The sequence below is a fragment of the Schistocerca cancellata genome, chromosome 6 (genome assembly GCF_023864275.1).
Source record: "Schistocerca cancellata isolate TAMUIC-IGC-003103 chromosome 6, iqSchCanc2.1, whole genome shotgun sequence".
Classification (NCBI taxonomy): domain Eukaryota; kingdom Metazoa; phylum Arthropoda; class Insecta; order Orthoptera; family Acrididae; genus Schistocerca; species Schistocerca cancellata.
Window position 1 is genome coordinate 504,299,219 of NC_064631.1, and position 16,058 is coordinate 504,315,276.

Sequence of the window (16,058 nt, forward strand, 5' to 3'; positions counted from 1 at the left end):
GAGTTTCAAGCTCTTTCCCTTTCTCTCTCTTTCGTCAATAATAACATAAACACGACATTAAAATTCTAAACAGTACCTACACTTACGATAACTTCGCTAAGGAAAGTTCCAACGCGAGCGAAGAAAGCAAATTGTTATAATAAGTTGGTTTAACCTACCCCGAGGAATCTTGCAGCCAATAATATTACGCGACTTTATTATTATAGTTTTGTAGTTTCACTTTGAACGCAATGCTTTTCAGGTTCGAAAACTGGAACTGTCTAAAACAAGAGCACAAGAAGAAACTGAAACCAGTGTCAAGTCCCAAACGGTTTTAATAATGTGATACTGCATATATTTATGTTTTATCGCTACTCTTGCACTTTTCTTCTACAATCATTGGGCTGGTTCCATTTAGCAGGTGGTTTTGCGTATTACGGCAGGTAGCTCTACCACGACTGGAAGATACATTCATTCAGAGACACAATAACCTGTATTCAGACTCCCACTCTCGCAGCACTTCTGGGGAAAAAAGCTGAAGAGTAAAGCCCCTTAACTCGTTGTGTGATATTAATACAATAATTTATCACTTGACAGATTCCAATTTGTGTGTTACGTTTTATATTTTGAGCTACACGATCTTTTTAATACTGCTGTCAGATTAGTTACGAAAACTGACTTCTGGACGCTGCTTTGGTTACTATTATTGCTACAAGTCACGAAAGAGTACGGAGATACTTCACATACCTGTCAAGCATGAAAGGAAAGTAACCTAGTTCATGACACGATTTATGTAACTTCATACAGGGTTTACCCTGTTACTGCCGAGTTTTCGTCAAGTACTGCACTCCGTACACACAAAATTCATGCCTTCATATTTAGCTACGCTGATTTACTTTAAGCTCAGGCAATATCGCGCGATTAATAGATGCTGCTTTCATGAGATGGTATGCTTCTGGAAGAAGTGAAAGCTATGTACCTGTATTTCAACAGTTAAGTTCCTTGTAATTAGACACTCACATACAATATTTGAATGGCTAAAACGTTTTCGAGTGAACCATTTTCAATGGCCTATGTACAATTCGTGACCTGAGGCTGCGTCAAAATATGTTACGATTAATCACTTGTTTCAAGCTCTTACCGGTAAACTGACTGAGCACAATAAACTCAACATTATGAAATTGAACCTTCAAATATTCCTCATTTTAAATGTCATGGCGGTTTAATGTGGAATTTTGTTCCAGTATTTCAACAGTAATCATATTTCTTCAGGGCCGGCCGGAGTGGCCGGCCCTACAGTCTGGAACCGAGCGACCGCTGCGGTCGCAGGTTCGAATCCTGCCTCGGGCATGGATGTGTGTGATGTCATTAGGTTAGTTAGGTTTAAGTAGTTCTAAGTTCTAGGGGACTGATGACCTCAGATGTTAAGTCCCATAGTGCTCAGAGCCATTTGCACCATTTTTTTTATTTCTTCAGGGCACATGGGACTTTGGTCACAAATACGATTTATGGGTGTGATCCTCTTGAATCGTCCGATATGTAAATTTGATAAAGTGTAACAGCTCTTCTGTAGAGAGGCCTCAAGAGTAAACTACAGCGCCATGGCCTAAATCTGCAGTGAAGACCGAGACAGTGACCGATAGAAACTGATTCGATCAATAACAGGAACTGGAACAATAATCAGAAGTACTTGGATTAACTATGAACAGCCATCTAGAAAGCAGTTTCCGAAGACTTTAACCACAACAAGACATCTCGTAGTTTACGCTGCTCTCGAAGCACCAAAACGAGTGAGTGTTGTGGTCACAGTACGTGTTTTTGGGTGGGAACTGTTTAAAATTTATGGCAGCGTGTAGAACAGCAAAATTTTAAATTGCGTTAAGTGCTTACATGACTGTGGGTGTTCGATTATCGCAAAAAATAATCTCAGCAGACCAGGGAGAAGTAGTCGATAACTCGGTCGTTGCGCTGTTTAAGTGTGTGTGTGTGTGGGGGGGGGGGGGGGTGACAAGAGGACACACTTGTGATTTTTCGTCGCAGCAAAACTAACAGTAATTTGAACAAAATATTGGACGAAGGAAATTTTAGCTCGGCAGCAGTGAACACAGGCAGAATATCAAGGTAGGAATGGAGACAGCAGAAATTCCGAGAGAAGAACAAAGTGAAAGAAGCAACAGGGGAGATCTAACCAAAAAGCGCTAGAAAGTTCATCTCGCGTAAGAACAAAAGAAAGAATTCGGCTCGTAAACAAATATGCAGGCAATCAGTATTCTTGCACTTCTTTCGCGACGGGAACAGGCAAGGGACTTGGGGTCGGCAGTAGGAAAGGCGAATGGTCGTGTTCTACATATACATCTTCATTTATACTCCGCAAGCCACCGAACGGTGTATGGCGGAGGGCACTTTACGTGCCAGTCATTACCTCCCTTTCCTGTTCCAGTTGCGTATGGTTTTCGGGAAGGCCGACTGCCGGAAAGCCTCCTTGCGCGCTCGAATCTCTCTAATTTACATTCGTGATCTCCTCGGGAGGTATAAGTAGGGGGAAGCAATATATTCCATACCTCATCCAGAAACGCACCCTCTCCAAAGCTGGACAGCAAGCTACACCGCGATGCAGAGCGCCTCTCTTGCAGAGTCTGCCACTTGAGTTTGCTAAACATCTCCGTAACGCTATCACGGTTACCAAATAACCCTGTGACGAAACGCGCCGCCCTTCTTTGGATCTTCTCTATCTCCTCTGTCAACCCGACCTGGTACGGATCCCACACTGATGAGCAACACTCAGGTATAGGTCGAATTAGTGTTTTGTAAGCCACCGCCTTTGTTGATGGACTACATTTTCTAAGGACTCTCCCAATGAATCTAACCTGGCACCCGCCTCACCAACAATTAATTTTATATGATCATTGCACTTCAAATCGTTCCGTACGCATACTCCCAGATATTTTACAGAAGTAACTGCTACCAGTGTTCGTTCCGCTATCATATAATCATACAATAATGCATCCTTCTTTCTATGTATTCGCAATACATTACATTTGTCTATGTTAAGGGTCAGTTGCCACTCCCTGCACCAAGTGCCTATCCGCTGCAGATCTTCCTGCATTTCGCTACTGTTTTCTAATGCTGCAACTTCTCTGTATACTACAGCATCATCCGTGAAAAGCCGCATGGAACTTCCGACGCTATCTACTAGGTCATTTATATATATTGTGAAAAGCAATGGTCCCATAACACTCCCCTGTGGCAAGCCATAGGTTACTTTAACGGCTGTAGACGTCTCTCCATTGAGAACAACATGCTGTGTTCTGTTTGCTAAAAACTCTTCAATCCAGCCTCACAGCTGGTCTGATATTCCGTAGGCTCTAACTTTGTTTGTCAGGCGACAGTGCATAACTGTATCGAACGCCTTCCGGAAGTCAAGGAAAATGGCATCTACCTGGGAGCCTGTATCTAATATTTTCTGGGTCTCATGAACAAATAAAGCGAGTTGGGTCTCACACGATCGCTGTTCCCGGAATCCATGTTTATTCCTACAGAGTAGATTCTGGGTTTCCAGGAATGACATGACACGCGAGCAAAAAACATGATCTAAAATTCTACAACAGATCGATGCCAGAGATATAGGCCTATAGTTTTGCACATCTGCTCGACGACCCTTCTTGAAAACTGGAACTACCTGTGCTCTTTTCCAATCATTTGAAACCTTCCGTTCCCTTAGAGACTTGCGGTACACGGCTGTTAGAAGGGGGGGCAAGTTCTTTCGCGTACTCTGTGTAGAGTCGAATTGGTATCCCGTCAGGTCCAGTGAACTTTCCTCTGAGTGATTTCAGTTGCTTTTCTATTCCTTGGACACTTATTTCGGTGTCGGCCATTTTTTCGTTTGTGCGAGGATTTAGAGAAGGAACTGCAGTGCGGTCTTCCTCTGTGAAACAGCTTTGGAAAAAGGTGTTTACTATTTCAGCTTTATGCGTGTTATCCTCTGTTTCAATGCCATTATCATCCCAGAGTGTCTGGATATGCTGTTTCGATCCATTTACTGATTTAACATAAGACCAGAACTTCCTAGGATTTTCTGTCAAGTCGGTACATAGCTAAACTGTGGCTCTTTAGAAAATGAACAAGTTGTACAAACAAGTTGACACAGTTATGTGAAATAAAATTGCTTTTTTTTCTTAAGAAAAGCTGCTGTATTACGTTTTTCAACATGTAAGATATGTGTAAATGTCATTTTGAAGTTGCTGATTTACCACCTGAGGGTGGAAAATCTTGATTGTAGTTTGCACCATGATTTTTCAAGCCAAAATTTAGGAATAAAAGTGTGGGTGTTGGGTTTATTGGGGAAATTCTAGGAAAGATTAGCTCAGCTACGAAGTTCACCGCGTATAAAACACTAGTGAGACCCATTCTTGAGTACTGCTAGTGTTCAGGATCTGCACAGGGTCGGATTAAAGGAAGACGTAGCAGCAATTCAGAGGCGTGCTAGTATATTTATTACCGGTAAGTTCTATCAACGCGCAAGTATAATGGAAATGTTTCCCTGAAATCATATGGGAATCCCTAAAGGGAAGGCGACGTTCTTTTCGCGAAACACTGTTGAGAAAGTTTATTGAACCGGCGTTTGTGTCTGAATGAAAAGTCGTTCGAGCAATGACCGTGAAGACATGTTAAAAGCCACTAGTGCGCTAAGGAGGCCTATAGACAGCCATTTTTTGCATAACTCTTTTAGCGAGTGGAACAGGAAAGGGACTGACCTGTAGTAGTACAAAGTGCCCTCCGCCATGTACTGTAGAGACGTTTGAGGAGTGCGTGTGCGGACTGACGGTACTTGTCGGCTCAGGGCAGTATCACGAGGGCGAGGTCGCGCTGCCGGCTCATCGCAGTAGCCCTTGCGCGTCGTTACCGCCTTGGTGGCCGTTTGACTCCCGACTGCTGTGCGTTGCCTCCTGGTAAGCGGGAAAGAAAATGGCCGCGGCCGTGGCGGGTTGTGGCCCGCCCATTGTGGCGTACTGTGTGGAATAGAGATGGGTAGTTCGCGAACGAACGGGTGCAAAGGAACGGTTCACCAAGATGAACGAAAGGACCGAGGAACGAATTCCAAGGAACGATCGGTTCATAGTTCACTTCGGTCGCGGCGGTCTACGTACAGTTCCAAGGAACGATCGGTTCATAATTCACTAGTTCACTTCGGTCGCGGCGGTTACTTCGGCAGTTCTCGTTCCAGCCTCGGTCGCGTGCTCGTCTATCTCCCTCGGCCGCACTCGTCGTTCTTCGCATGACGACCTGTCTCAGTTCCACCGCCGACTGCACCTCGTTAGTTCAGTATCCAGATGTTCGTTTCGTTCACTGCGCTCGCCTGTTTCACATGTGTTCCAAATTGTTCTTGCACTTGGTTCTGGCTATTCAGAGTCCACGACCGGTAATCAAAAAGTATTTTATAGTTACGTAAATTACATAAAAATTACGTTGTATGTAATAGATATGTCTTTTCAGGTAACAAAAGGCCATTCAGCTAACTTCATTATATCGATGAACAGCAGAAGACATACTTACAACAAGGCAAGTTTTTTTTTGTTACTCATATATTTTTTGGTTTCATCGACTTGATTTAGAAGCTAACTTTCAACAATTTGCTTACTTTTTAGTGTAAGAAAGTTCATATACAACGATTTTCGTGTATCTTTCATATACAAAACATTACATTTTGGAAGGCTCTAATTATTTTTAAGTTTGTTTCCAATCTGCATCACCTGCTAGTTTGGTTTCTTTGAAAAAAAAAGTGGGTTGTGGATCATTTTGGCTCAGAAGGAAAAGCGGTGCCTCTCCATTTGAAAATACATAGATTGCCATAAAATCGTATTTACTTATCTCAAAAACATTTGTTCAGAAGGAGCTTTAAACCAAAAACTTTATTACTGCGAACATTATTATTATTATTATTATTATTATTATTATTATTATTGCGGCATTAACTTTAATAATGCAACATAAAAACCTAATTTTTACTAAGCGTGTGACGCAAGTATGAGGAAACCACATTTTATTTTACGCTCCCATAAAGTCTCTACTTCGCCTACGAACTCAGAGACAACGTGAAGTATATATAGGGTGTAAACGATTATTGTTTACAACGTAGCATAGCTATGTTGTGGAAGTCGAAACGAAAAATTTTATACAAGACACTTGTAGTCTTGTAAGATGGGAAGCAGCCACCAACAGGTTTACAAGACTACATGAGCTATAGCCCATACGCGTCGCGTGAGATTTTTCATGTTCTCTTCTCCAGCTCTTTACACATCGTCATAGATTGTTTCGCAATTGTTGCTTGCATGAGTTTGTTATTTCTTCACTGCCTAATTATTATATGTTTGTCTGTTTGTTGCATCTGCTCTTAACGGGCAACACATCGTCCGTAATTGGCGAGCAGTCTGTACTCGGGGCCGTTTTCCGTGCGCCACCCTATATTATTTCCCTACAAGGCTACGGTTGGCTAACGAGAGGTTCATCGGAATCACAGAAATTACTTCTAAAAGTGTGTAAGTATTCTGTAATGAATAAAAGCTCTATATTCCAGGGGGGGACAAGTGCCCCCTCTTGGTACCCTCCATCCCTCAGTCACCTACATTACTAGTTTTCAGTTTTTCATAAGAACTATATACCAAGCACAAATGAACGGTGAGCGAGTAACAATGAACGGTTCCCAAAAAAGAACGATCAGCAGTGAACTAGTTCCCAAGGATGAACGAGTTTGCCCATCTCTAGTGTGGAGGTCAAGGAAGACTCACGCCTGGATATAACGGAACACGAGGCGGACAGCGTTCTCCGCAGCCACGTTTCCTCGTTTGCCGCTTCAGTGCAACAGTGATGACTGCGCCCTGCACGGTCACTCCAATGATCATGCAGAGCTCGCCTTGTGGATGAAAATCCGGAACAGTAAACAACTTAGCGCATGGAAAGCCGACCTCGATCACTGGAACGAAACCCCGCAGCTACGCTCTTGCGACACTGCTTCTCGCAGTCTTCCTCTTAAAATACTTGGCCCGCTGAACGAACTTTACAAGGAGTCTGGGTTGACTGTCTGTCTCGCAGACCTGACAAATCGCTATAAGTGCCGTATTGTTGCTCGAAGCATCAACAATCTGTAACAGCGGTGCTAGTATTGTTGTAAACTCACATCTACTATGTAGGTTTGAAACGTATCCTAAGTTCTAACAACGAGTAATATTCAGTGGCTTATTCACGTGTTATATAATTTGGACGTGTTTCCCTATACCCAGCACATTAAATGCAGTATCTTTTACATTTATTTATCTATACTGATGGTCCATCGCAAAGCTTTACATTAAACTTTGGAAATGAATTGTAGAAAAAGATACACATTTCTTTGTTATTTCTTAAAGTACTTAGTACATACTTAATCACAGCAATAATGATAGATAAGTAACAGCAATAAAACGTTAGAAAAAGTGGAAAGAAGAATAGAAAGGAAAAAAGAAAACAAAGAAATTTGTTGTTACTACAAATATTAAATGAACGAAATGATAAATAATAAGTCAATATTTGAGTAATCTAATGTAATAGCTCGCTTTTGGAATGTGGTACTACAGAAGAATTCCATATTTCTAAATTTCCAGAAGGCTTTTGATACCGTTCCTCACAAGCGACTATTAATCAAATTGCGTGCATATGGAGTATCGTCTCAGTTGTGTGACTGGATTCGTGATTTCCTCTCAGAGAGGTCACAGTTCGTAGTGATAGGCGGTAAATCATCGAGTAGAACACAAGTGATACCTGGCGTTCCGCAAGGTAGTTTCACAGGCCCTCTGCTGTTCCTGATTTGCATAAATGATCTAGGTGATAGTCTGAGCAGCCCCCTTAGATTGTTTGCAGATGACGCTGTAATTTACCATCTAGTAAAATCGTCAGACGATCAATTCCAATTACAAAATGATGTAGAGAGAATTTGTGTCTGGTTCGAAAAGTGGCAATTAGCACTAAACAAAGAAAACCGCGAGGTCATCCACATGGGTACTAAAAGAAATCCGATGAATTTTGGGTATACGATAAATCGCACAAATCTAAGGGCTGTCAGTTCGACTAAATACCTAGTAATTACAATTACGAGCAACTTAAATTGGAAATATCACATAGATAATATTGTGGGGAAGGCGAAACAAAGACTGCGCTTTGTTGGCAGAACACTTAGAAGATGCGACAAACGCACTAAAGAGACAGCCTACACTTGTCCGTCCTCTGTTGGAATATTGCTGCGCGGTGTGGGATCCTTACCAGGTAGGATTGATGGAGGACATAGAAAAAGTGCAAAGAAGGGCAGCCCGTTTCGTGTTATCGCGCAACAGGGGTGAGAGTGTCACTGATACGATACGCGCGTTGGGGTCGCAGTCACTGACACGAAGGCGGTTTTCTTTGCGGCAAGATCTATTTACGAAACTTCAATCACGAACTTTCAGAGTGAGAAAATATTTTGTTGACACGCACCTATGTAGGGAGAAATGATCATCATAATAAAATAAGAGAAATCAGATCTCGAAAGGAAAGATTTAGGTGTTCCTTTTCCCCACGCGCCATTCTAGAGTGGAATGGTATAGAAGTAGTATGAAAATGGTTCGATGAACCCTCTGCCAGGCACTTAAGTGTGAATTGCAGAGTAACCATGTAGATTTAGATGTTTAATTATTAATTAAATTGAAAAATTAAATGTAAATTGTATTTGCCCAATAACTGCCATCTTAAATTCGTTTTGTATAATGTGGCCATCGCTTAAAGTTTACGATTATTGAAAAGATATTCTTGAAGGTTTAGTGTGGTCTTTGTTTCAAGATCAGTCTTTTGAGCACACATGTTCGTGCAATGGCTTGGGCACCATTTTGTTAAGTGCACTTTTAATTTGTTATGCGCCCACTTCTTCTCATAGTCACTAGTTATGACGGCTCACTGGCTGATCTGAGCCGATTCTTAGACCTTCTTGAATGCTGTTTCTAATACGTATAATGTAAAGTCTTTTCTTCCTGTGTGTTAGTATTGCTTATCTGATATAGGTTGAACCAGGGGCAGCGAAGACGCCAACTGATTAAATTTCTCCTTTACATACCTTCTGTAATTGTGTTATTGATATCTCACTATTTTTAAATTGTTGCTCATCTGCTTAAATACTGTTTTAATAGAGAAGTCCCTTTGCTAAATAATTATTACTCACTCTCATTGTCAAACGATCAATAAAAAAAATACTTTGTAAGAGTCATTCATCCTGCTGCTGTCAGCAAGTGTTTTGTAATAAAAAGCGTAGTTGATTATCTGAAATTTTATGGTAATTAATTTTAACTTATGTTCCCAAATAAATGTTTTTCCGGTTGCAAATATCAAAATTTTACTTCCCAGCGCCTCACCGTTCCCATTTCAACGCTAGCTGCTCTATTACAGTCAAAAAACTGCCTCCCACCCCTCTTACATATTAAATAATTATTTTCTATGAGAACTACGAAGTGGTGACAGAATACAGAAAGCAGTCTCCTAGCGACGGAACGCGCCAATGGCGATTCGCGGGAAAAGGCGTCAACGTATGACTGCTGCAGGCGAGACTACAAGGGCAGCACGAAACTGGGAACGTCAGGACCACGGAAGGCTGCTGGCGAGGTCGCTCCTGAAAGGAAAGCCGTACGCCGCAACAGCGGGAAATAACTCCCATAACTTGCTCTTGTAAATGTGCACAGTTCCGCGTACGATTTGCCTCGATCCAACCTTGCAATATTTTCAGTGTGATGTGCGTACAATCTCACATTTGACCAAGAACATGTTTTTATACTACTGGTCATTCGCAATAAACACTAACTTACAACAGTCGGGTCTGAGCGGGACGCTCGGACCACAACTTACAGCCTGGCGAGTGCACTAATCGTATTCCATCAACACTCCGCGGATCGTAAAGCCTGACACACCAACTCCCTGCCCTCCGTTTCTGCAGCAAGAAACACACAACCGGTTGATGCTCGTCTGGTTGAGAGTGGACGTCAAGGCCGGTAGCGTTTCATTACGGATCTCGAAGTCTGGAAGAGGCTTTTCACGAACGTAAAATCCGGATTTACTGCGATTTTGTTTTAATGTTTACCCGTTCAACTAGTTACGCAACGCGAGTGGGGAAAAAAAACAGCTGTCATCGGAGCCACATCCTCGTGCATGATGTAGGTAAGTATTCCATATACGCATCAACATAAATACTTTGCGAACTACTATGCACTGCATTCGAAATGGATAGAGCAAACACCCACAGCACTCTTCTATTCACGTAATTGGGAAATGTGACTGCGTGCATTCATAAGCGTCCATTCTTTGCTCTTCTCTTGATGTTCGAGTGAGATACGCGATGGAAGCAGCAGTCTACCTGAACCACAAGCTTTATAAATAGACAGGGCTTCACGAGAACAATATTATGTTACCTCGAAAATATTCTTGTATAACGTAGATGGATTGGAAGTAACAGCCAACCAGTTGCAAAATAGAAGTTTATCAAATCTCAACGACTCCCAGTTCGGTCATAAATAATACACTATATGAGCAAAAGTATCAGGATACCTCCCCAAAAACATATTTTTTCCATATTAGGTGCAATGTGCTGCCACCTACTGCCAGGTACTCCATATCAGCGACCTCAGTAGTCATTAGACACCGCGAGAGAGCAGAATGGGGCGCTCCACGGAATTCACGGACATCGAACGTGGTCAGCTGATTGGTTGTCACTTGGGTCATACGTCTGTACGCGAGATTTCCACAATCCTAAACATCCCTCAGATGTGATAGTGAAGTGGAAACGTGAAGGGACACGTACAGCACAAAGGCGTATAGGCCAACCTCGTCTGTTGACTGACAGAGCCTGCCCGACGGTTGAAGGGGTGTCGTAATGTGTAATAGGCAGACATCTATCCAGACCATCACACAGCAATTCCAAACATCATCAGAAGACAACGCAAGTACTATGACAGTTAGGACGGAGGTGAGAAAACTTGGATTTAATGGTCGAGCGGCTGCTCATAAGCCACACATCACGCCAGTAAATGCCAAACGACGCCTCGCTTGTTGTAAGGAGCGTAAACATTGGACGATTGAACAGTGGAAAAACGTTGTGTGGAGTGACGAATCACGGTACACAATGTGGAGATCCGATGGCAGGGTATGGGTATGGGGAATGCCCAGTGAATGTCATCTGCCAACAGTAAAATTCGGAGACGGTGGTGTTATGGTGTGGTCGTGTTTTTCGTGGAGGGGGGTTTGCACTCCTTGTTTTGCGCGGCACTGTCACAGCTCAGGCCTACATTGATGTTTTAGGCACCTTCTTGCTTCCCACTGTTGAAGAGCAATTCGTGGATGGCGATTTCATCTTTCAACACGATCGAGCACCTGTTCATAATGCACGACCTGTGGCGGAGTGGTTACACGAGAATAACATCCCTGTAATGGACTGGCCTGCACAGAATCCTGACCTGAATCCTGTAGAACACCTTTGGGATGTTTTGGAACGCCGACTTGTGCCAGGCCTCACCGACCGACATCGTACCTCTCCTCAGTGCAGCACTCCGTGTAGAATGGGTTTCCATTCCACACGAAACCTTCCAACACCTGATTGAACGTATGCCTGCGAGAGTGGAATCTCATCAAGGCTAAGGGTGGGCCAACACTATATTGAATTCCAGTATTACCGATGGAGGGCGCCACGAATTTGTAAGTCATTTTCAGCCAGGTGTCCGGATACTTTTGATCACATAGTGTATGTGACGCTACACACAATACCTTCTGAAGAAAGTTCTAAACTGTCGAAACCATGGTCAAGGTTGAATAAACTTGTATTTTGCAACTGGTCTGGTTGGCAGTTATTTCTAATCCACTGAAACTCTTGCATACACATTTGTTGAAACGCAGCCATGTTTAGAATGCTGAAGTTCCCCGAGAAGGTATATATTCGCCTCCGCAAGCTCATGCTACGGCGGTGGCCACCGCCTCGGATGTAACAGTTTCGAATTTTGGTAGTCGGAGAACTCTCACCACAAGTATCAGGCCTACATAGAGAGGAAAAGTGGTAGGGTCAAGTTTATGACTTCCAGACTTAGCGCTAGTGTCCTGGATTAAGGTCCAAACCTCGCAGAATACCTCTTGGAGTAAAGTCATGCGACACCATTGGTGATGATCGCCCGTCGCATGGGAACGATGAGCTCGCTTGTTCCTCTTCGAGAATTGCGACAGGAATCTGCTATGTGTCGGCACTGGTTTTCATCGCGTTGCGTCCGTTTAACGACCATACTAAAAGCCACTACAGTGTACTAATATCCTTCACGGTCATCCACACGATACTGGTACCTTGCCCACACCCCGTAGTAAGAGGGGCGTTCAATAAGTAATGCAACTTTTTCCCCCACCCAATTTCAGTTGAAAAAAGGCGGAATAGGTTGTGGCGCATCGTGGAATATTCCCTCTTCAGCGCCTGTGGTTTCATTAAGTACCAATAGGATGCGGCGCTATAAATGGAGTCTATAACAGAGATCGTTAGAAGCAGATAGCTGTCATTGAGTATCTTCTGGCGGGAAACGAGAGCAACGCAAATATTCATACGCGCTTGCAGAAAGTCAACGGAGAGTTCTGCCAAAAGGCAGGCTCACACATGGTAGTTCTCCAGGCTGTCCGGTCTTCTGCCATCCTCTTCAGGTCCGCATAATTTCCTCTTCCCTTTATGTTGTCTATAATCTTGTATCTCCTCCTTCCTCTCAGTCTTCTCCCACAAACAAGTCCTTCCAAAGCGTCTGTTAGCAAGCAAGAACTCCCTTCTCAAGGATTGTCCCAACCAGTTCTTTTTCCTTTCTCTTACAGCCTTCAGCAGACATCTTCTCTCATCACCGCTTTCCAATACTCTTTCATTACTCACTCTTACCATCCAGCTTATTCTCTCCATTCTCGTCCAAATTCACATCTCAAATTCTTCTAACGTTTTTCCATCCTATCGTCTCAGCGACCTTGTTTCTGCCCCATATAGTGCCACACTCCAGACAAAAGATTTGCGAAGCCTTTTCCTTAGACCTTTATCTAATTTGCCACATAAGTCTCCTCTTGCTGTTGAATGCCTCCTTCATTATGGCAATTCGAGTTTTCACCTCCTGATGACATCTCAAATCTTCAGTTATTGAGCTTCCAAGATATTTAAATGCACTTACTTGACTAATGGTAGATTGTCCTATTTTAATAGTTAACAGCCTGCGTCTTCTACTCATGACCATACTATTTGTTTTTGCTGTGTTTATTTGCATCCCATATTCCACACAAGCTTCATTTAGATCCTTCAGCATGTTATTCACTGTTCGCTCACTTTCTACCACTAATACCATGTCATCAGCAAATCTTATCATTCTATTGTCTTTCCACCAATACATATTCCTCTTTTCCCATCTAAGCCTTTCGCAATTATCTCTTCAGGGTACGCGTTAAACAACAGTGGGCAAAGGCACCAACCTTGTCTGACACCTTGTCCAATGCTGCTTCCTTCTGACATTACATTTCCAATCCTTATCCTTAATTTCTGGTGTAAATATAAATTCTGTATCAGTCGACTTTCTTTCCAATCTACTCCTTTCCTCTTCAAAATATCCATCAGCTTGTTCCACTACTGCCAAAAACCTTCTCTAAATCTATAAAAACAGCAAAGATTTATCTACCTTTTCCATAGCTCTGAACAGGCCAATAGCATCTCTTGTTCCTTTTCCAAATCCGAACTGCTCCTCTGCAATCCCTCTATCCAGGTTGCCAGATAGTCTTCTGTTCAACACTCTCAGCAACACTTTAGTTCCATGAGAAATTAGACTGATGGTCCTACGCTCTTCACATTTTTTAATGTTTGTCTTTTCTCTATTTGTGTCATAACTGTTGCAAGGAAGTCCTCAGGCCATTCCCCTTTGTCATATATATCATTACAGAGGTACACTATTTCTTTTCTTGCCTCGTTTCCCAGACACTTCAACATTTTTGCTGGCAAATAATCAATTTCACATGCCTTCCTATTCTTCAGCCGGCCGCTGTGGCCGAGTGGTTCTAGGCGTTTCAGTCCGGAAATGCGCTGCTTCTACGGTCGCAGGTTCGAATCCTGCCTCGGGCATGGATGTGTGTGATGTTCTTAGGTTAGTTAAGTTTAAGTAGTTCTAAGTCTAGGGGACTGATGACTTCAGATGTTAAGTCCAATAGTGCTTAGTCATCTGAACTATTTGAACCTATTCTTCATCTCCTGCAGCGCCTTTTCTACTTCTGCTTCCAAGATGGTGAATACCTTTCCATCTTCCGGCACATATTGCTCCTCTTCAATCTTAATTTCGCTTTGTATTTCATCCCCATTATACAGATATTCAATATCTTCTTGCCATCTGTTCAAAACCTCCTGTGGTTCTTCTGCTAGAGTACCATTCGCACTTTCTATTTCCATGTTACTCCTCTTTCTTTCACGTTCTAAAACTATCTCGCTAGCCAGTCTACACATCATTTCATACTTTCCCTCTTTCTCTATTTTGTCGCATTTCTGTTTCATCCATTTTTCCCTTGCTTCATCAGTTTCTCTTCCTAATTCATTATTCAGTTTCGTGTACCTCTTTTTGCTTTTTTCAGTTTCTGCATTTTTCCACTTTCTCCGCTCTTCCATTTTTTCAACATGTTCTCTGTTATCCATGCTTTCCTCGTACTTTGGGATACTCTACATCTACATGGTTACTCTGCAATTCACACCTAAGTTCCTGGCAGAGGGTTCATCGAGCCATTTTCATACTACTACTCTACCATTCCACTCTAGAATGGCGCGTGGGAAAAAGAAACACCTAAATCTTTCCGTTCGAGCTCTGATTTCTCTTATTACGATGATCATTTCTCCCTACGTAGGTGGGTGTCAACAAAATATTTTTGCATTCGGAAGAGAAAGTTGGTGAATGAAATTTCGTAATTAGATCTCGCCGCAAAGAAAACCGCCTTTGTTTCAGTGACTGCCACCCCAACTCGCGTATCAATCAATGACACTCTCACCCCTATTGCGCGGTAACAAGAAACGGGCTGCCCTTCTTTGCACTTTTTCGATGTCCTCCGTCAATCCTACCTGGTAAGGATCCCATACAGCGCAGCAATATTCCAGCAGAGGACGGAGAAGTGTAATGTAGGCTGTCTCTTTAGTGCGTTTGTCGCATTTTTTAAGTGTTCTGCCAACAAAGCGCAGTCTTTGTTTCGCCTTCCCCACAATATTATCTATGTGGTCTTTCCAATTTAAGTTGCTCGTAATTGTAATTACTAGGTATTTAGTCGAACTGACAGCCCTTAGATTTGTGCGATTTATCGTATACCCAAAATTCATCGGATTTCTTTTAGTACCCATGTGGATGACCTCGCGCTTTTCTTTGTTTAGTGCCAATTGCCAATTTTCGAACCATACACAAATTCTCTCTACATGATTTTGTAATTGGAATTGACCGTCTGATGATTTTACTAGACAGTAAATTACAGCGTCATCTGCAAACAATCTAAGGGGGCTGCTCAGACTATCACCTAGATCATTTATGCAAATCAGGAACAGCAGAGGGCCTGTGAAACTACCTCGCGGAACGCCAGGTATCACTTGTGTTCTACTCGATGATTTACCGCCTATCACTACGAACTGTGACCTCTCTGAGAGGAAACCACAAATCCAGTCACACAAGTGAGACGATACTCCACATGCACGCAATTTGATTAATAGTCGCCTGTGAGGAACTGTATCAAAAGCCTTCGGGAAATCTAGGAATATGTAATCGGTCTGAGATCCCTTGTCGACAGCACTCATTACTTCATGGGAATAAAGAGCTGCTAGCTATGTTGCAAAAGAACGATATTTCCTGTATTCGTGTTGGTTATGTATCAGTAAGTCATTTTCTTCAAGGTGATTCATAATGTTGGAGGACGGTATATGCTCCAAAATCCCACTGCAAATTGAGGTCAGCGATATGGGTTACTCCTATTTTCTTTCTTGAATATTGGTGTGACCTGTGCTACTTTCCAGTCTTCAGGAACAGAGCTTT

The 16,058-nt window shown here is 42.6% G+C and overlaps 1 protein-coding gene across 1 annotated transcript in view; it reads left to right on the forward strand.

Annotated features, from left to right (window-relative positions):
- Positions 1-11,912: 11,912 nt before the first annotated feature.
- The window catches only part of LOC126088402 (uncharacterized), an 89,453-nt gene continuing 85,307 nt past the window's right edge, over positions 11,913-16,058 (forward strand). The window contains exon 1 of the mRNA XM_049906542.1: positions 11,913-11,942. Coding sequence (XP_049762499.1) covers positions 11,913-11,942 — 30 coding nt within the window. The remainder of the gene's footprint in view (positions 11,943-16,058) is intronic.